This window comes from Trichechus manatus, unplaced genomic scaffold (assembly GCF_000243295.1).
Source record: "Trichechus manatus latirostris isolate Lorelei unplaced genomic scaffold, TriManLat1.0 scaffold00014, whole genome shotgun sequence".
Classification (NCBI taxonomy): domain Eukaryota; kingdom Metazoa; phylum Chordata; class Mammalia; order Sirenia; family Trichechidae; genus Trichechus; species Trichechus manatus.
In genome coordinates this window covers 18,982,116-19,003,380 of record NW_004443950.1, presented here as the reverse complement: position 1 = coordinate 19,003,380, position 21,265 = coordinate 18,982,116, and the positions used below count along the sequence as shown (strand labels likewise).

Below are 21,265 nucleotides of genomic sequence, written 5' to 3'. Positions count from 1 at the left end.
ACACTTGAGAAGCCTCTGGGGGGATCCATGCCACGCCTGGGTCACATGCAGTGACGGGCTAAGCCCACGCTGGGGGTGCCCTGTAACTCGGTGGTGGACGCTCTTTCTCCTCTTCTTCCCTGTAGACGTGGCCTGATGGATGCCCGGTGTGGACGATGAGGGACGAGCGTGCCTCCCACACCCCAGAGGTGACCCCAGAGCGAGCCCCGGATGCCCCTGCGACCCGGAACCATGCACCTGGCCTGCATGTTCTCCTCCATCCTCCTGTTTGGAGCCGCAGGCCTCCTTCTCTTCATCAGCCTGCAGGACCCCACGGAGCTCGCCCCCCAGCAGGTGCCAGGTGAGCCTCACCTTCCCCGTGAGGGTGCAGACTGGCGTGCTGAGCACAGGCCCTCCAGCTGGAGGACACAAGGTCAAGTGTGTGCCAAGATCCCCAGCAGCCAGAGGAGGGGTCTTGGCTTCTGACTGGTGGGCTTCAGCCTCAGAGTGGCAATGCTTGTCTAAGGTCAGACCACCAGCCTCTGGGCTCTGGCCTTTGACCTCCAACTGGCACATAGCAATGGGGCAGCCTCTCTGGGGAGTGCTGTTTGATGGGGAGCCTGACCGTCTGTTCAGCGGTTGCTCCCCTTTGGTGAAACTCAGATTTAAGGAGGATTCTGCCACCTCTTGAGACCTGTTCTACATTGTCTGGGACACCTCCTTGAGCCCATGATTCCGAAGTGCCTTAGTCATCTGGGGCTGCTATAACAGAATTACCACAAGTGGATGGCTTTAACAAAGAGAAATTTGTTCTCTCACAGTCTAGGAAGCTAGAAGTCCAAATTCAGGGCGCCAGCTCCAGGGGAAGACTTTTTCTCTCTCTTGGCTCTGGAGGAAGGTCCTTGCCATCAATCTTCCCTGCTCTAGGAGCTTCTCAGCACAGGAACCTTGGGTCCAAAGGTCGTGCTCTGCTCCTGGCACTACTTTCTTGGTGGTATGAGGTCCCCCTGTCTCTCTGCTTGCTTCTCTCCTTTGTATCTCAAAAGAGATTGACTTAGGACACAACCTAATGTTGTAGATTGAGTCCTGCTTCATTAGCATAACTGCCTGTAATCTGGCCTCATTGACATAGAGGTAGGATTTACAACACATAGCAAAATCTGATCAGATGACAGAATGGTAGACAATCACACCATACTGGGAATCATGGGCTAACAAATTTGACACACATTTTGGGAGGACACATTTCAATCCATCACACCAAGTGTGACTTAATTTTCCTGCATAGCCCTGAGGATCCCTTGAGTCCAGCACTTCCAGCCTGGGCAGAGGGGTTGGGGTCCTCCTGGCTCTGTGAGACCGAGAGCTGCTCCTGCTGGTCCCCCACTGGCCCCCCACTGGCTTACCTCCTGTGCCATGGCAGAAGCTGCAGTCATCTGGGGGCAGGTGGTTTGCTGGGAGTGTAGAGAAGTGAGGGCAGAATGGGTGGTTCATTGCCTCGGGGCAGATGAAATGTGGGGAGGGGGCTCAGGCAAGCTCCCTGCCCGAAGGAACCTGCTGACACCGCTGGCACGCAGCCTCCTTTGAGCATGGTAGGGCTGGAGGTCAGCAGGCGTGGGGCCGAGGCCAAGGATCACCTGCTTTGGAGTGTGAGGAAAGCGTCATTCTCAGGCCAGAGCAGCAACATCTCTCAGCAGTGGCCCTGTGGACCTTGTTGGGAGGGTCCTTGAAGATACTTGCTTACAGCCCACGTCCTCCAGAACACGGATATGCCCGTGCACCCCCGGAGACTCCCTTCTCCCAAGGGACACACACACTCACATACACACACACACACACACACACACACACTCGTGCTCAGTGCTGTGAGCCAGGGGCAGCTGGAAAAGGGCAGTGGAGACCAGAGGTGCAGGCCGAGGGATTCCTGAGCCGTCCCTGCCTGCCTCCCACAGCACAGGCAGGTGGGCACCACACAGGCACGTGACCCCGTCCTCGGGCAGGGAGGAAAGAGCGCTGTCCTAGTTCCCAGGGCTGCTGGAACAAAAGGTCTCTGGGTGGCACAAATGGTTAAGCACTCGACCACTTGCTGAAAGGTTGATGGTTCGAACCCACGCAGCACCTCCTCAGAAGACAGGCCTGGTGATCTGCTTCTGAGAGGTCACAGCCTTGAAAACCCTAGGGAGGCGTTCTACTCTGCACACACTGAGTCGCCACTAGTCAGGATCAACTCGACGCCAGCCAACAACATCAGTTGTAACAAAGTTCCTCAAACTGGGTGACTTAGAAGAACAGAAATGTATCGTCTCACAGTTTTGGAGGCTAAGAGTCCAAATTCAGGGTGTTAGCAGGCCCATGTTCTCTTGGGAGGCTCTAGCGGAAGGTCCTTTCTCCCAGCTCCCGGTAGCCCGGTGGCCTTGGCTTACAGCTGCAACGTAACTCCATAGTCACGTGACTGTCTTCTCTCCCTCTGTCCCTTTTTTATAAAGGCACCGCTCAGATTGGCTTAGGACTTGTTATGACCTTGTATTAACTGATAACATCTCCAGAGATCATGTTCACAAGTCACGTGCACAAGTACCAGGTGTTAGAACTTCAACATATATATTTGGAGACACAGCTCAGTTTGTGACAGGTACCCTGGCCTGCAGGCTCCCTCCAGCTGTGCCCTCAGCTTTTACCCACCCACCCAGCAGTGCTGCTCCTCTGTCTCTGCTCCCGATTGCTTTGCTGCTGCAAACAGGTGTATTTGCCCGCTCTGGGTGGCCCTAGTGCAGACCAGGGGCCCAGATGCATGGGAGGGAAGGCAGGAGGAACACCAGGAGGCCAGAACTGGGGCCCTGCACCTCCCCTTCCCCCGCCCCTGGGCCTGGCAGCTGCCACCAGAGGCCGTTTGTTGGGGAGGCTGATGAGTGGATGCTTTCATCACAGACAGTGGGTCAGAGGCAGCTGAGGCGGGCGGGTGGCCCCCAGGGGACGGCAGGCGAGTCATCACTGCTGACTCCTGTCTGGGCTGAACCCTCACAGTTGTAGCTGTCAAAAGTGGGTCTGGCTGCTCCCCAGGCTTCCAAAGAAGCCAGCACACGTGACTGAGCTTGCTTCTGTGCGGGGACTCTGCAGCCTCCTGCAAGTGCCCCGGAGTAACCAGTGACACCCTGAGTCAGCAGAACCAGCCCTGCTGACCCCCGAGCCCCACAGGGCAGCACCATCAGGGAGGAGGAGAGCCGGTCCCCGTGGGTGGGTGTTAGCTGTGCTTAAGCAAACTCCAGAAGTGGCGCTCAGACACTGCTGAGACACGTGTCTGTATGCCCTTGGTGCGTGCCTGAGTGTGAGTGTGCATGCGTGGTGGTGGGGACATGGGCAGAGCGGCCACATGCATTGATGTCACTGTCAGTGCCTGCTGTGGAACAAGCCTGGGAGAGAAGGATGAGCGAGTCTGTGGTGTCCCCAGGAACGGGGACCACACGCCCAGCTGCAGTGCACATCAGGTGCAGGCGGGATGTTCCTGGGTAGGAGACTGTCCTACTGCACTGCAGCCAGCTGGCAAAGCAGAGTGCTGGCCTCTCCTTCTGCGGGCAGTGGGCTCCCATCCCTCACATCAGCTAGCATCTCTGAGTGCACGCTCCTGTGCACCACCCCCTCCCTGTTACCGGGATTCCTGCTGGAGTGCACTGCTTGGAGAAGTCTGGAGCCTCTGGTAGGGCAGGCATCTAGGATAGCCTAAAGCTGGGGTGAGCAGCCGCAGCAGCAGGGTGGCACCAGCCTTGCAGAACCAGGTAAGGAACACGCTTGGGTCCTGAGCCATGCCCTTTGACTGTGAGTGGTGCTGGACTGCCCTTGGCTGGTGCCAGGTGATGGGCAGACCTTCATCACATCAAACCACAGTCATAAAACTTTAAGTAATGCTTACGTTACTTTTCCTGAGCAAAGTACTCCTGACACAGGCTGTTTGTGTTGATTTGTTACTATTCATTTATCCTTCCCCTGTACTTCTCACAGCAGCCTAATTGTGATTCGGGACCAAGAAAGCAATATCAAAGTAATTTTCCACAACATTGGTTACAATTTTCTTCTGATCTTTCAAGTGAAACAATCCCATCCTGTTGGCTTCTCTGAACATATAAACTTTGATTACGTTTATCTGTTGGAAACCAGTGCTTACAAAGTATATGTGTCCAGCCTTCTCCCAGTGGATTTCTGCCGAGGGAGGTGCCGACACAGGGCTGCCCTGCCATCTAGGTCGGGAGAGGCCTCTCGGGGGCCCCCGTCTGCAGAGGAAATTCCACACGGGTCGCTCTGGCTTTCACTCTAGTGGAAAATTTCCTGCGAACCAAGTTCCCTGGGCTCTGCTGTTGGAGGCACTGACGCAGGCAGGAGAGTAGGGATGGGCTTGAGAAGGCAGGTGGGAGTTCTTAGATGCTTGTGATCCCTTGGGATCGGGACGTCTTTCCTATTTCTCCCATGCACCACCAGGTGTCAACAGGAAGCAGCAGCCCCTGGACGTCTCATGGACCAGTCAGCAAACCTCACCTGGCTTCATGCATAAGAAGGAATCTTAGGAGATTGCCAGGTTTTGTAAATCAAGCCATGTTTTTAAAAAGTTTTGCAATATTAAATTAAACTTTTTGAAACCTGAATAGCTACCCGTTAACTTACCTGCAGGGGTAGTGGTGGTTCAGTTGTAGGATTCTTGCCTTCCATGCTGGAGACCCAGGTTCGATTCCCAGCCAATGCGCCTCACACGCAGCCACCAACCATCTGTCAGTGGAGGCTTTTGTGTTGCTATGTTGCTAAACAGGTTTCAGCAGAGCTTCTGAACTAAGACAGATTAAAAAGAAAGACCTAGCCATCTACTTCCAAAAAATCAGCCAGCGAAAACCCTACAGATCCCCAAGTGTCCATCAATAGATGAATGGATAAACAAAGCGTAGTGTATACACATAATGGAATATTTCTCAGCCATAAAGAGAAATGAAGACCTGAGGCGTGCTACTACATGGATGAACCTTGAAGACATCAGGCTGCGTGAAATAAGTCCATCACAAAACGACAAATATTGTTATGATCTCACTTCTATGAAATAAGCAAATATCTAGAAATCAAAGATTATTAGTGATTACCTGGGGTGTGAGGGAGGGGAAAGGGGAGCTTTTTGCTTAGGGGGCATTGAGTTTTCTGTGAATGGTGGCAGAATAATTTGGAAAAGGATAGTCAGAATGGTTGTACAGCTTAAAAAATATAATCCGTGTCACTGAATTGTACATGTAGAAACTGGTGAGGTGGCATATGTTTTGTTATGTATATTTTCACCAAACAAAGCAACAACAGTAAAAAGACCCTCTGGATCACAGTGGTCCAATCCCGTTGTGCATGGGGTTGCCCTGAGTTGGAGTCTGCCTTGATGGCAGCTAACCACCACCACCTAGCTGCATTCTAAAATTAGACTTTCTTACCCACCAGAGAATTCTCTTATCCAGTTACAGTTATTTTTTTAGCCTCCGGTATTGCCCAAGGTGAGGGCTTCTGCCCTCAGGAAGCTGATTCCTTGGTCCAGGAGACTCGTCCCTTCCCCAGGTGGAAGATTTGGAGACCAGGCTCGAGGTGGGAATAACAAACCCCAATGTGCTGGCTCTGAGGGTTGCAGAAGGCAGGCTTCCTGTGGTTGGGCAAACTGAACTTTTATGAGCTGACTTTCTTTATGAAATTTTTAGTATGGAGAGTTTGGGACATACCGAAGTAGACTAGAAGGGTACAGTGAACCCCATGTACCTGTCACCCAGCACTCCCAATGTGGTTAGGCTGGCCTCAACCACTTACTTCCCTCCTTCTGTATTATTTTGGAGCATATACCAGATACCATATCAGTTCATCCATAAACATTTCAATATATTTCTCTGCTTAAAAGATAACTTTTTTTTTTTAGCATGACTGCTATACCAATATCAAACCTAAAAGACAGCTAATTCCTTAATATTATTAAATGCCCAACCAGTGGTCAAATTTTTAATTGTCTCATAAATATTTGTAGAAACAGCAGGGCGGTGGTGTCTGACCTCCTCTAACTTCTTAAGGGGAAGGAGAAACAAGATGAGCAGCCCAAGGCTGGTTCCTATGAGGCAGAGGTTAGACATGCCCCCTCTCTCGGCCATCCTTACCAATTCTGACACCAGCTGTCCCTCCCATGGCACTCTACTTCTTTGCTGGGTTCAATAATTTCGTTGCAATGGCCACACAGAACTCACAGACAATACAATTGCGGAGTTTATTAGGGAAGTAAGAGGTTATAGTTCAGGTTCAGCAACACTCAGGATACGGCTCTTCCATTGAGACAGCCTCGTTCTAGCTGTGCCCACAGGCACACGTCTCTGGCCCTCGGCCTCTGCCCTGCTCGGGCAAGTGTTACAAAGCTTTTAGCTCTGCTGGTAAGTGCCCAGAGGCAGCCTATTCTGCCAGCAAGCCTGCTGCCCAAAGGCACTCAACTTTCTCGCTCTGTGAGCTGGGAAGCCCACTTTGCAATCCTTTGCTCCTCTCTCCTGCCGCCATTTCTCTGCCACTGCTTCTCACTGTCTTCAGTGCCACAGCTCTCTCTCTCTGTGTGTGTCTCTCTCTCTGTGACTCTCTCTCTCTCTCTCTGTGTCTCTCTCTCTCTCTGTGTGTCTCTCTCTCTCTCTGTGTCTCTCTCTCTCATTTTCTGGGTCCAGGAGCCTCCCAGCCAGGGATTCTGGGTCCAAAGGATGTGCTCCCCTCCTGGCTGTTCTTCCTTGGTGGTGGTGGGATCCTCTCTCTGCTCTGGAATTTTAAGCCTTGTGGGATGGCAAAACTGACCAGTCCCCTTGACGGGCCACAATTACCCTGTTTGCACAGTCTCGCCCAATCACTTGGGTGGGAGTTACAAGACCATGGCGAGAAACGCCACACAAAAGCGATCCCTCACGCTGCAATATTGTAACTGCTTTCTTCCCCCAGTTTGTTTCATCCAGTATCCAGATAAGGTCCACACATTGCACTTGGTTGGTAAGTCTTTTAATTTATAGGTTCTGTCCTAGTTTCTGAGGGCTGCCATACCAAAATACCACAAACTGGATGACTTGACAAATTCTCTCACAGTTCTGGAGGCTAGAAGTCCAAAATCAAGGTGTCAACAGGGCCATGCTCTCCCTGAAGGCTCGGTAAGAGGCATCCCTTCTTGTTGTTTCTAGCTTCTGGTGGTCCTACGCATTCCTTGGCTTGTGGCAACATAGCTCCAGTTTCTACCTTCATCTTCATGTGGCCATCTTCCCTGTGCATCCCTCCGTGTCTGTTTTTATAAGGACAACAGGCATATTGGATTAGGCCCCACCCTACTCTAGTATGACCTTATGTTAACCAATTACACCTATAAAGATGCCATTTCTAAATAACGCCACATTCCCAGGTACTAGGGGCTAACATATCTTATATTCAACATATTCATATTCAACATATCTTTTGGGGGAACCCAAATCAACCCATAATAGGCTTCCTCTCCATCTCTATTTTTCGCTTGCCATTTATTTGAAGAATTCTTGCCTTACATGCAGGAGACCTGGGTTCAATTCCCAACCAAAGCACCTGATGTGCGGCTACCACTTGTCTGTCTGTGGAGGCTTGCCTGTTGCTATGATGCTGAACAGGTTGCAGCAAAGCTTCCAGGCTAAGACAAACTAGGAAGAAAGGCCTGATGACGTACTTCTGAAAAATCAGCCATTGAAAACCTGGTGGATCAGAACAGGATGGAATCACAACTCACGGTGTCCCCACGAGTTGGAGGCTGACTCAATGACAGCTAACAGCGATTTATTTAAAGAAACCAGGTTATTAGTCCTGTAGAGGTTTCCACTGTTGGGATTTTGCTTATTGTGCCCCTTTGGTATAGTTTAATTTGTCCTCTGTTCTCTGTATTCCCTGAAAATTAATTAAATGTAGCAGTTTGATCAGATAAAAAGGTTGAGATATATGTGTGTGTGTATATATATATTTTTTTTTTTTTTTTTTTTTTTGCAACAACTCCCCCGCGGGGTGCTATGTTCTTCATCAGGAGGCTCTCATCCACTTGGCTCTCTTTGGTGATGTCATTAGCCACCAATGATCGTGCCTAGATCCATACACTCGTTAGGGATGACACGCGGGTGGTGTTCTAATTTTATTATTCCTTCTTCATTTTGTAAGTGGAATGGATTTGGTTTCAGTGGGGTGAGTTGAGTTGTGGTTAGTAACCCACGAAGCTGAAGTGAATGGTGGATTGACTGCTTTATTCATTAGTATATAAAAAATATGTTTTTTTGGTTTTTAGCTTTGGCTTTTGCAGAGAGAGTTTTCTTAAGTGGGGCCACTCATGTGCCAGCCGAAGTAGGTCTTTGCTCTCGCCTGGAGTTATGGGGCTGTGGATGGTGGTGTGGGGAACCAGGGCTGGGGTGACAAGGGGGAAGGCAGCCACAGTTGACAGCAGAGTTCTCTCTCAGGGACTTCACAGTGCAGGCAAAAGGACTGGTGGACAGCCCCTGATGGATTTTTGGTCTCTAGCCTGCCCGGGGGCCTTCCTTGCAGGGCACGGGGGCATTCAGGGGTAATAACAATAATGTTGTTATGTGCTGTCAAGTTGATTCCGACTCATAGTGACCCCATGGGACAGAGTAGAACTGCCCCTTAGGGTTCCCTAGGCTGTAATCTTTATGGGAGCAGATTGCCAGGTCTTTCTCCTGCAGAGCCACTGGTGGTGGGTTCCATCTGCCAACCTTTCGGTTAGCAGCTGAGCGCTTAACCATTGCGCCACCAGAGCTCCATAATAACAATAATAGCAAACATTTGCTGAGCATTTCATGGGCCACGTCCTGTGCTAAGCACTTTACGTATTTTAATGCATATAATTCAAGGGCTCAGCTGCTAACCAAAAGGTCGGCAATTCAACTCCGCCAGACACTCCTTGGCAACCCTATGGGGCAGCTCTACTCTGTCCTATAGGGTCACTGTGAGTCAGAATCGACCTGACAGCAACAAGTTTGGGTTTTCCGTTTGTTTGTTTGGATGATCACCCCCACTTTAAAGCTGAGGTGCCAGGCACTCACTGGGGAGGATTCACACAGTAATCATCGTTAGTGCTTTCAGAGCCCTTCCCCCCATGCCAGGCACCATCACGGGCAGCTTGCACGTGCGTAATGCTCATTTATACGTTAAAAACCCCACGCGTCTACCACCGCTGACGGCTCTGACCAGGATCACAACAGAGGGTTCTGGACAGAGCTGGAGAAGGTTGTAGAGCATAATTCTAACTCACAAAAAAAGACCAGATTTACTGGCCTAAAGGAGACTGGAGAAACCCCGAGAGTATGGCCCCCAGACACCCTTTTAGCTCAGTGGTGAAGTTACCTTCGAGGTGCACTGTTCAGCCTGGGAGCGGACAGCCCAGTAAAACCATGAGAGTAACGAGGTACAGGAGTCCAGTGACAAGGCCCAGAAGGCAGAAGGGGAGTAGGAAGCTGATGATAGGGAACACAAAGTAGAGTAAGGATATTGTTGATGTGTTGTGAGATTGTTAACCATTGTCATAGGGCAACATTTGTAGTAACTGTTAAATGGGAGACTATTTTGTCCTGTAAGCCTTCATTTTAAGTGAGAATAACAGCACAATTAGAAGAGCGTAGTCAATGTCACTTAAATGTGTATGTAAAAAAATTTTAGAAATGGAAAAAAAAAAATTCTAGGTACATGCAATGGTCTGTAACAACAAACTTGTGCTACTTTGTGACACTTATTAAAATATTATTATTATTAAGAAAAAAAAACCCACGCGTTAAGTACCATTGCACCATTTCACAGATGAGAATACTGAGGTACAGAGAGGTTAAGAGGTGTGCCCAAGGCCACACAGCTTCTCAGCTTCAGAGCTGGGATTTGCCCTTGGCAGGCTGGCTGTTGACGACTACAAGGTACTACCTTCCTGGCAGCTGTGACACCATGCACTCCCTGGTCTGGGCCCACAGCAGAGTGTGGGCAGAGAGAACAGCATGGATAAAGATTTGGAGGCCTGAGAGAGTGGTACGTGGAGAACTCTAAGTGTTAAGGGGCTGGGTAGGACCTGAGACCACAGCTCAGCAAGCCCTTGGAGCATTGCACGGGAGCCTCTGGCCCAGGCAGAGAGGAGCTGTGGCTCCTGAGAAGACTTGCTCTAGTGGTTGCATGTCTGGGGCTGTGGGCAGGGAGCAGGGGAAGAGACATGACAGGCTCAAGGAGACCAGCTGGGAGGGTGTTGAGTGACCCAGGAAGAGACGGCAAGGACTGGGGCAGATTGGGGGCGGGGGATTCAGGGACAGCCAAGGAGTCAGGAGTCGGGTGAAGAGTTGCTAACCCCGTGGGTGGACGAGAGGGTAGGAGGGGTGAGGAGGGCAGTGGTCTCCGTACAGGATAACTCTGGAGTTTCTGGCTCTGGCAGATGGGGGCCAGGGGCACCATTCACCAGGCAAACACGCCAGAGGGGGAGTGGTCTTGGGGAGCGGGCAGGAGATACGCATTCCACTTTGGGCTTTTGGCACCTGAGATGCTTGTCAGGATGTGTGGAGTGGCCCTGTAGCTCTTCCACCAACCACACAGCCCGGGACCGGGTGAGAGAAGCAGGAAGCCCCACCTTCTCTGCTCACAAGCGCATCCACTCCTTCACTCTCGTACACCAGGACTGGACCTTGGGCAGCACACTGAGCTGACCCCCTGGGACACACAGGGAGGAAAGGGCTACTGTCTGGGGCCATCCTGGCCAGGAGAGCCATCCCTGTGAGGGGCTGGCGTCTGTAGACTTGTGTCTGCTCCATGCTTCCAGGCCAGGAAGCTTCCTTGTGTGGCACCCTGCACTCCCTGTTGGGCTGGACGTCACCTTTGTGAATCCACCTTCCTGCTCCCTGTGTCCTGTTCAAGAGCACATGCTGTAAGCCTACCACAGACCCAGGGCAAGATCTCTCCCATCTGTGCAGACCCCTGTGAGCTCAGCCCGCTGAGCTGTGCTGGGAGGGGGAGGGGTGCAGAGGAAGAGCGAGAGCGCAAGGAAGAGACTTGGGCTCAGCTCTCAGGAGCTCACCATCTGTAGGGTCAGAAAAGGAGCTTACCCAGCCCTTTCCCTCCAGGACTCCAATCTGGGGGCAGTGGAAGGGAGAGTTGGCCCTACCTTGGAGGGGCTCTCAAGGAGGGAGACAGAACTCTCGCAGGAGACAGAGCAAGGCAGGCTGTGAACTCTGGCTTGATAGCTGCTGCAGTGTTGAGAAAGGGGCTCCCAGCAGAGCTAGAGGAGTCAGGAGGGTTTCCTGGAGGAGGGGAGCTGTGGGCTGCTTTTTTACCTTCTCTAGCACGCAAGAGGTGATCAGGAGGTGAGCTTCAGGGCTGACCTGCAGCATCAGCAGTGAAGAGGGCTCCATAGGAGCCTGAAATCTCTCCAGAGTGTACACTGCTGAGTGCCTTGCCCAAGATCTTACAGCTGGAAGTCGACACAGCCGAAATTCAGACCGACCTGCATCTGATGGGTCTGGGTCAGGCAGGGTGGTGTCAACCAGAGAAAGTGTGGCCCTCACCCTCCATTCCAGAGTCACCCGGGACATTCACCAGCTTGTGCTGGTGCCCACAGGCTCACTGCCATGCCAGAGGTTTGTCTTGGTCCCCTAGTGACTGTCTAGGTGTGTCCCCCCAGAGCTCTGTGATCACACCACCAGGCAAGAGCCCTGGGAGGGCTAGGGCCACAGAGAAGCTCCTGAGAGGCTCACAGCTCAGGAGCGTGAGGGTGATGAGTAGGTGGAAGTGCGTGGCCACCCCTCCACCACCCTCTGGGCAGCTGGGCCAGGCTGGCCTCGGGGGAGGGCCCACCTGCTGGACCTGGCCCTTCCTGAGCCAAGGTGTTGAAGTCCACGCTCCTTCCCAGGCTGGGGAGCAGCCCCTCTGGTTTGCGTGGAGCTGTTTGCTTTCCCCAGGCAGGTGGGTTTTACTGGAATCCCCATGAGTCTATTTCCTGAAACCATTTCTAGCAGCATTGCGGAACATCGTACATATTTCCTACAAACCTTGCGAGGCTGACACATCCTTGTTGTGACTGTGAATATCAGAAGTGACATGTAATTGCAGTGATCCATCCTGTTAAGTAGCTGGCAATATATCATTGCAAAATCAGCAGGGCTAGGACTCTCACAATCCAGTGTTTCTAAACAATGTACCTGCAGCATCTTCAGACTGTCTTACCAAACACTGCCGAAGGGTCACGAAGGCTGCCTGACCCTTCCATGGCTTGCCTTCTTGGATCCACAGCAAAGAGAATTTTACCCAGGGAAAAACCACCCACCAGATTTTCAGACTCATCAGATAATGCCCCAGGCTCTCAAAGTCAGGACTGTGGGTGGGCACGCTTGGAAAATCACTCCTTCCAAGCATGACCTTTAGCTTCCTGCCCCCCTTTCCTTGTAAACTCCAGAGTCTTTGTGGGAGTTCTTTCTGGTACCATGGGGTGGGCAGCGAGCGAGGGAGCTATACCATTGCTGTATAGGCAGAAGGAAGGAAGCCGGGTGGGGTCAGTGTGGACAATGGAGGATTGGAGACTGGAGGACCAGGCAGGTGGCCAGAGCCCAGGGGTACAGATGGCTGGGCCCCACCATGTTGTGGTAGGAGCATCAAAGCAGGGCCTGCTGCACTTCACAAACGCTGGGGGAGGAGGGGCACCAGTCACACTGTTCTGTGCTAATTCCGGGCTAGCATTCACTTAGACTAGGGTGTGAATGGTGCTCCCTGTAGCTGTGCAAAGTGGCAGTACTGATGAAGGGGCAGAGCATGGAGCCCCCACATGTCAACAGGCCAACAAGTGCCAGAAGTGAGGGTCAGAGGATGCACCCCTCAAGTCTGGGTATCCTGAGCCCCAGGATTTGGTGGGCTGGCTTTGGAGCCTCCACTGGATCTGCTGTGGGGAGGGGTGGATCTTGAAGGACCCTCACTGTGGCACTCCCTGGGAGACCCTGATCTTAGGGGTGCCATTGTGAGACTTATCTCTGCAGAAGGAGTTTATCTACCCCGACACCATTCCTGGTGCAGCCCCACCCACGGCTCTGGCATCTGCATCTGCCATCCGGTGTGGCTTTGACTTCCTGGGTTCCTCCGCCCCTGTGCATGTGGAGGAAATATTTCACTTCTTCCTTCAGAAGATGCCCTGGAGGTCTCTAGCCAGAGCCTCTCTTTCCTTTGGTGCACTGAAGTATGCTAAATGAAAAATAATGAGCACGTAGAAACTAATAACAGGAATCACCTAATTCAATTAGGAAACAGGCATCATATCGCTGTAATCTGAAAATTAATATTAATAGAAAATGGTCCCAGAATTGTTAAGTTAAAGGTTCCTAGGGGTGGGGAATTAAAAAGGAGAGCAGAATGGAAAATTGGGACAGTCATATCCAATAAGAGCAAGACTTATGTTTTTCAGCGAACTCAACTAAAATGCTAAAAGTACAAACAAAATAGTTGTGTGGGTCTAATGAAGTAACAAACATAAATGACTTTGAACACCACAGAGCTCCGCACGTACGTGTATGGTGATAATTTTTAAAATGAGACAATGTAATTAAGCTTCAGTGTGCGTGAAACATAGTAACAGTTATTGTTCACTGGGTGCCAGGCACTATCCTAAGTGCTTTCGTTTCATCTTCCTCCACCCTAAGAGGCAGGCATTATTACCTCTATTTACAGACGCCCAGGGGCTAAGTCAGTTGCCCATGGTTCTGCAGGGAGAGTGACTGAGCCAGGCTTCGAACCTGCGCCTTCAGATTCCAATTCCCTGCTCAGCCCACTCTGCCCCCCTTACCTGTTGCTACTAGTTAGTGTCATGGTCTGTATTTCTTTTATTTTCTGATGTTATTCTACCGTTTCCTCAAAAGACATCATTTCTTGCAGATTTCGGCTGCAGCCTGCCTCCCTGAACCCGCCTCAAAGACTCCCTGAGCTGTTTTGGTTAATAAAACCACGACAAAGACACCTTCTGAAATTACAGCCCTCTGGAAAACTGGGTCTCCCACTGTGTGCTAGCCTGGGCCGTTCTCAGGCGCCCCGTCCCCAGGAAGCCCTGGTTTCAGGCTGTGTCTCCACAGCAGCCAATTGTTTCACCGGGGCCCCCCACAGGGGTGAATCAGGCTCTGTTCCCCTGCCACATGAGTCACGGCTTAGGGGCCCAGAATAGGTCTCAGGTGTGGGCTGACTCCTTTCCCGCTCTGCCTGGCTGGAATGAATTGGAGGGGCGGGGGTGGGGGAAGCAGAGGGGAGGAAGAGGAAGAGGAGGAGGAGGAGGTCAAGGTACGTGTCTGAGATGCCCCCGATTTACGCCTGGTCTGGAAGGCTGTGTTGCGCCCAGGCCAGGTGTTGAGGCCAAGCAGGACTCTAGCCTGGGTGTTGGGGAGGTTTCCGCACGGTACTGAACTTCCTCTCCCCACACCTGCGCCCCGTCCTCCCCTCACCCTTTCCCCACTCACTGACCAGGCATCTTCAGTGGGGTCACCTGACATCAGTGCCAACCCCCACTCCCATTGTCCAACCTCTTGGCCCAGGAGATCTGCCTGGGAGAGGGGGAGGGCAGGGGAGACTCCAGCCTCAAAGTGTCTCAGTCTCCAGGGGGTGGCCCCTGCTGCCTGGCCCGCCTGCTCCCTCAGTCTCACCCTGCCACTAGTCGCTGGGCACGGTGGGGACCAGGGTCCGAACACACAGTGAATCTGAACACAGCACCACTGCCAGCATGGCGAAGGGACCCGTGGGGTCCAAACACCTTCCTATCGAAGCACCCCCCAGCCCCCCACCTTCCTGGTGTTCTCCTAGAGCCCTCCGTCCCAGCATGGGCGTGGGGAAAACGGTTCTGTGCCCGGCACACACTCGAGAACGTGCCCTGCACACGCTCAAGAGCAGGGCAGTTGCTACAGCGTCATTGTTCTCCATGGCCACTGGGTGGTTCTTGTTTTTTTAAACCCTGAAAAGGTCATGGTAGTAGTTATGACAACGAAGCGCTGGAGGGCTGGTTCTTGAGGCAGATCAAGGGCGTGGGCTTCTCAAGAAGGCCCATGGGGGGTGGGCTGAGGCCTGTGGCCTCAGGTGAGGCCTGTGTGAAGCTCAGCCGACACCACCTGCCTCCCGCAAGGTTCTGCTAATCCTGGTTATGGTGACACGCTTAGTGTGGCTCTGGGGGCAGCGGCCCCTCTCCCCCTCTTCCCCCTCCTCCTCCCAACATTTGCAGGAAGTTGGGAGTTGCCAGGCAGATGGGGTTTAACCGTCACCTCTCTGCTGAAGCTTTTTTGATGAAGCTCATTTCCCAGCTTTTGTGGGGCTCCAGTTTTAACTAAATCATGGTGGAACTCAGTGGATGAGTTCTCTCATCTTCAAATTTTATTTACGTGAGGAAAAAAAGCTTAAATCCGCTCAATTGCCCCAGACCTCTGCAACTCAGGGGCCCTGCCCGAGGCTGCTGGCACCTGATGGGGCTGGAAGCGTGCCTGAGGGTGCTCCAGTTCACTGGGGTCCAGGCGGGAAGTCGGGGGCACCTCTCCCCTTGCCCTGAGACCTGGTCGCAGCATTTCTTGGCCCTTCCTCAGAGGCCCGGAGACCACTTAGAGTGGGCTGACCCTGTCCAGACTGACCTCCTCACATGGTTGTCCCCAAAGCAGGCCTCGGAGGTCCAGTTCCTGCTCAGTGGTTCTCAACCTAGGTGGTTCTAAGCTTGGGTTGGATTGAGGGGGTGGTCTGTGAACCCCTCACCAAGTTTTGGTTGTGTGTCCGAATGTGTCATCCTGGGAAGGCCTCGAAGGTGATCATCAAATCATGGAAGGAGTCCTATGACCCCTTCCCTCCTCATGACATCACAGGGAGGAGTCCTTGACTTCCCCAAAAGGCTGCAACCACTTGTGAAGGCATTTGACTTTTGCGCTGGGGGCCTGGACCCACCTGGGAGGGAGGAAATGGAGAGAAAAAGGGATGAGGGGATGTCATTGACAACCATGTGGGATCATTGGGGTCCATCAGAAAGTATCTGAGTGACGCTGCCAGGGAGGGAGAGACCACGGTGTTTTGGGGGTCAGGGAAGGTGCTCAGCTCCCACTTGAGTTCTGTGTGAGAATGTGGACCCAGCGTGGACAGATCTCCCCCTTTTTGTTTTTTCTTAAAGAGAAGCTTATTATATGCCGTCCAGTCAGTTCTGACTCATGGTGACCCCATGTACAACAGAACGAAACGTTGCGCACTCCTGTGCAATCTTCCTGATCTTTGGTTTGCTTGAGTCCCTTCTTGCAGCCACTGTGTGCTGAGTACCTTCCAACCTAGGGAGCTCATCATCCAGCGCTAGAACCGACAGTGTTGTGCTGTGATCCATAGGGTTTTCACTGGCTCATTTTCGGAAGTAGATCGCCAGGCCTTTTTCCTAGTCTGTCTTAGTCTGGAAGCTCTGCTGAACCTCTTCGCTGTGGGCAACCTTGCTGGAATTTGAAATACTGGTGGTATAGATAGCTTCAGCATTCTATCAATTCGCAAGCCACCACAGTATAACAAACTGACAGACAGATGGTGGCAGAGAAGTTAGGAATCTATATACATATGTGAATCTGACTGATTTTCAGATGGCAGCTCAGATTTTAGAAGGTGTTTTTCAGAGTTCGATGACTGGTCCCGCTTGGCACCTTCTATTGGTTGGATTGGATGGACTGGATGGAGAGGTTCTGTCCAGTATCCCAAACCTGCCCTCCTAAAGGAGGCCTGGCCCCTGCAGCCATCACTGACTCTGCACCGGGCCTCCCTATGCCCCCTGGGAGGACAGAGGTGGTAGGTCTCCCCGATGGGGGAGGGGAAACTCTGCTGACTCTTTGCAGCCTTGGCTGGACTCCCATCAAGCCCAGCCCAAGTGGGTCATGGGCAGAGAGCTCCTCCAGGTGACTGCTGACTGACAGCAACCCCACAGAGTCCTGAGGAGCCCCTGTCTGAGTCGGGGGGCCAGGAGCCCCGCCCGTGTTTGTGATGTCTCAGACATTTGTTCCCTCTTCAGGCAGGGGGCCTGGGGGCCCAGAAGGTGGTCCACGGTGTGGGGGGGGGGACAGAAATCAGGGGTTGGGGTGCTGAGGGGGAGCACACAATTAAAACTGTCCTTTGTCTGCACACAGTTACTCCTGTGGAAATATTTACACCCACCAGCGAGCTTCCATTGCTGTGAATAAACGAAAAATCTTTTCTCAAGAAGATTTCCTGCAGGGGAGTGGGGAGGGGGGCTGTGGGTGCCCTGTAGGGTGCGATTGGGTTTAAATGGGAAAGGATTTCTCCCACAGTGAGGGGGTGGGGGATGGCTCCACTGGCATCATTTCTTCCCCATCTAGGACACCGTCTCTGTGGCTGTCACACTTGTCAAGGGTACGGGGAAAGGGGCCAGGCCTGGCCCAGTACAGGGCGCTTTGCAGACTCTTCCTTCCCTACTGCTTCTACATCGGGGCAGTGTCGTCGGGGCTGCGAGTGGGACTGGAGAGTCCCAGACAGCCTCAAGGAGGCGGCACCTGGAGGTATGGAGCTCCTACTGTGCCCCGGGCACTGTGCTTCCCATGCTTTACAAATATGCCCTCACTGGCTGCTCACAACATCCCATCTCCATTTTACTGATAGGGAAGCAGAGGCACAGAGAGGTGAAGCCACTTGCTCAAGAACACACAGCCAGTGGCAGTGCCTAAACTAGAACCTGGATCTTTTGACCCCCAAGACACAGGGTCTTATTGGTGACCCCAAAGCCCCAACTCTGAGGCCACAGTGGTAGAGGGCCAGCAGTGGGACCCTGCCCGGCACCGCCAGGCTGATGTCTGGGCTGTTTCATTCCAATGTATTGCAGACACACCTTCTTCTGGCCCAGGTACGCGTGCGTGTGCACTGGTGAGAGATGTGGGCTGCTGTGAACGTGTGAGCGTGTCTGGCTCTCATCCATGATCGTGGACATGTGCGAGTGTGTGTGCTCACCCCTGTATTAGTACACGACCATGAGGCATGTGCCTGCCTCCGGCGCACAGCTCCGGTGGGAGACACTTCACACACCAAGTGAAGTGTGCTGGCTGCTCTGGGCCACAATGACATTTTCACGGAGGATGAGCAGACCCAGGACACGCACCATTATGGCCCAAGGAGGGGCAGGTGACTCCGGCACCAAGAGCTGCGTTATCTGTCAGTTGTAAGCCATAGAAGTGAGTAATTGCCATTCCAGCAGGAACTCAGCAAAACCGGTTATTATAACCCCTGCCTTCGACCCGAACAGACCAAATAATGAAATTACCTTCATAATATTTCAGGTCGAGTGATCACTGCTTGAATTAGTTCCTCCCCAGAACCCAGCCAGAAGTAATAGCAGTAATTAAAGGATTTCCTGGGCTTAAAGCTAGTCTGCTCGTCAAGCACGTGCAGTGTGGGGTTTGCAAAATTCACTGTGTCTCATCCCTTCACCGGGGAATGGGGAGGACAGTTAGCAAGAGCAGAAAGACCACGGCAAGAAGGAGGCTGGTTCTGACTGCTGGAGGCACCTTTCCATTTTCACTCGTTTATTTTAGAAACATTTATTGAGCACCCACCTGGGATGGGCACTGGGATTCAGTGAAGAATAGGGCCACAAGATTCCTGTTCCCATGGAACTCATAATGAGTAGGCTGCGGAGAATTCCTGGTTTCCATCCTGTCTCCTTTCCAAGCAGGCGTTTCAGCAGAGTTCCCAGGAGTGGTGGGCACTCCTGGAACTGCCTCGTCCTCCACTTTGGGGCCCATGAGTTTGATCTGAGCCCGCACCTGTGCTGGGACTTCCCAATGATCAGAGAAAGAGAAAAGGAGGCTTGATGCACATCTCACCAGTCCTGTCTGCTAGACAGAGGGGCAGGGGAGCCAGGTTTAACAGCAGGAGGGGTTGAGTTGGGGCTTCCCTTCACACCCAGGCTGGGACATCCCTCCACCAAGGCTGTTTCTGATTTCTCTTTGCCTCACTTAGGGGAAGGCATAGCCCTCCACGGGGAGCTCCCAGACTTGGACAGAATCTGCCAGAATCCCATGAAAGCAAATACTGGTAGTGTGGCCAATCCCAGCAGTGTGGCAGACTGAGCTGATGTGCTCACCCTTCTGGGTAAAATAGAACCTAACAATTCTTTAAAACTGAAGAAGAAATCTCAGGAGCCAGAAAAGGAAAGAGACTTAGAAGCAAAGCCTTGAGTGAGCTCCAGGGGACACCTGCCAAAGCTTTTAAAAACAGCTTTATTGAGGTATCATTTACATGCCATAAAACTCACCTATTTTTAGTGTACGATGCTTTTTAGTAAATGCATAGAGTTGTGCAACTCTCACTACAATCCAGCTTTAGAATAGTTCCATTTTTCCCCCCACCCAAATCCCTTGTGACCATTTGTAGCCATTCCTATTCCCATCCTCAGTCCAGGATAACCAGTAGTCTACTTTCTGTCTCCATAGGTTTGCCTTTTCTGGACAGTTCATATAAATGTAATCACACAATAAACCCGCTGCCATCGAGTGGATTCCGACTCATAGCGACCCTATAGGTCAGAGTAGAACTGCCCCATAGAGTTTCCAAGGAGTGCCTGGTAGATTTGAACTACTGACTTTCTGGTTAACAGCCATAGCTCTTAACCACTATGCCACCAGGGTTTCCAGTCATACCACACGTGGTCTTTTTCCCTGGCTTCTTTCACTTGACATAATGTATTTGAGGGTCATCATGTTGTAGCTTATCTTGTAGTTCATCCCTCTTTATTGCTGAATAGCATGCCATTATATGGAGTTTTTTGTTTAGCCATTCGCTAATGGACAATCAGATTAATGTTGCTATGAACATTCGTGTGTAAGTCTTTGTGCAAACATGTGTTTTCATTTCTCTTGAGTAGACACTTAGGGGTGGAATTGCTAGGTTGCATAGTAAATTTACGTTGAACTTTTTAAGAAACTGCCAAGCTGTTTCTAAAGTGGCTGCACCGTTTCACGTTCCCACCAGTAGTGTATGAGGGTTCCAGTTTCTCCTCATCCTCATCAACACTCAGTTATTATTTCTTTTTAATTATAGCCATTCTAGTGAGCGTGAAATGGTATCTCATTTTGGTTTTAACTTGCATTTCTCTAATGACTAATAATATTGAGTATATTTTCAAGTGCTTATTAACTGTTGGAATATCTTCTTTGGTGAAACACTTATTCAGATCTCTTGGCCAATTTCAAAAATGGGTTATACGTCTTCTTGTCGAGTTGTAAAAATTCTTTATTTTTCTAGATACAAATTCTTTATCAGATTTGCAGATATTTCTCCCAGTCTGTGGCTTGTCCTTTTGCTTTCTTTAAAGTTGTCTTTTAAAGTGCACAAGTTTCATATTGTGATGAAATATAATTTATCACTTTTTTCTTTTATGGATTGTGTTTTGGTACCTCAAAGCCATCTTTGCCTCACCTAAGTTTATGAAGCTTTTCTCCTACGTTTTCTTCTAAAAGTTTTATAGTTTTTGTTTTTACATCTATGTCTGTGATCCATGTTGCTGTTGTTAGGTGCCGTCGAGTCGGAACTGAGTCGGTTCTGTCTCATAGCGACCCTGTGTACAACAGAATGAAACACTGCCCAGTCCTGCGCCATCCTCACAATTGGTCTTATGCTTGAGCCCATTGTTATAGTCCCCGTGTCAGCCATTTGTTGAGGGTCTTCCTCTTTTTTGCTGACCCTCTACTTTACCAAGCATGATGTCCTTCTTCAGGACTGATCTCTTCTGACAACATGTCCCAAGTATGTGAGACGTAGTCTCGCCATCCTTGCTTCCAAGGAGCATTCTTGTTGTACTTCTTCCAAGACAGATTTGTTCATTCTTTTGGCAGTCCATGGTATATTCAGTATTCTTTGCCAACACCACAATTAAAAGGCGTCAATTCTTCGGTCTTCCTTATTCATCATCCAGCTTCAGCATGCATATGAGGTGATTGAAAACACCATAGCTTGGGTCAGCTGCACCTTAGTCTTCAATATGCTTTTCAACATATTGATCCATATTGGGGTAATTTTCATGTATTATGTAAGGTGATGGTTTAAACTCATCTTTTTGCATGTGAATGTCTGATTGTCCCAGTACTATTTGTTGAAGACTATCTTTTCCACCATTGAACTGCCTTGGCACCTTGGTAAAAAAATAAGTTGACTATTAATGTAAGGGTTTATTTCTGGAGTCTCAATTCTATTCCATTGATCTGTATGTCTACCCTTACTCCAATACTACAATGTTTTGATACTGTAGTAAGTT

The 21,265-nt window shown here is 51.1% G+C and overlaps 1 protein-coding gene across 1 annotated transcript in view; it reads left to right on the top strand.

The window, feature by feature from the left end:
- The first annotated feature begins 210 nt into the window (after positions 1 to 210).
- The window catches only part of CHST8 (carbohydrate sulfotransferase 8), an 80,283-nt gene continuing 59,228 nt past the window's right edge, over positions 211 to 21,265 (top strand). The window contains exon 1 of the mRNA XM_004371605.1: positions 211 to 340. Within this exon, the coding sequence (XP_004371662.1) occupies positions 211 to 340 (130 nt within the window). The remainder of the gene's footprint in view (positions 341 to 21,265) is intronic.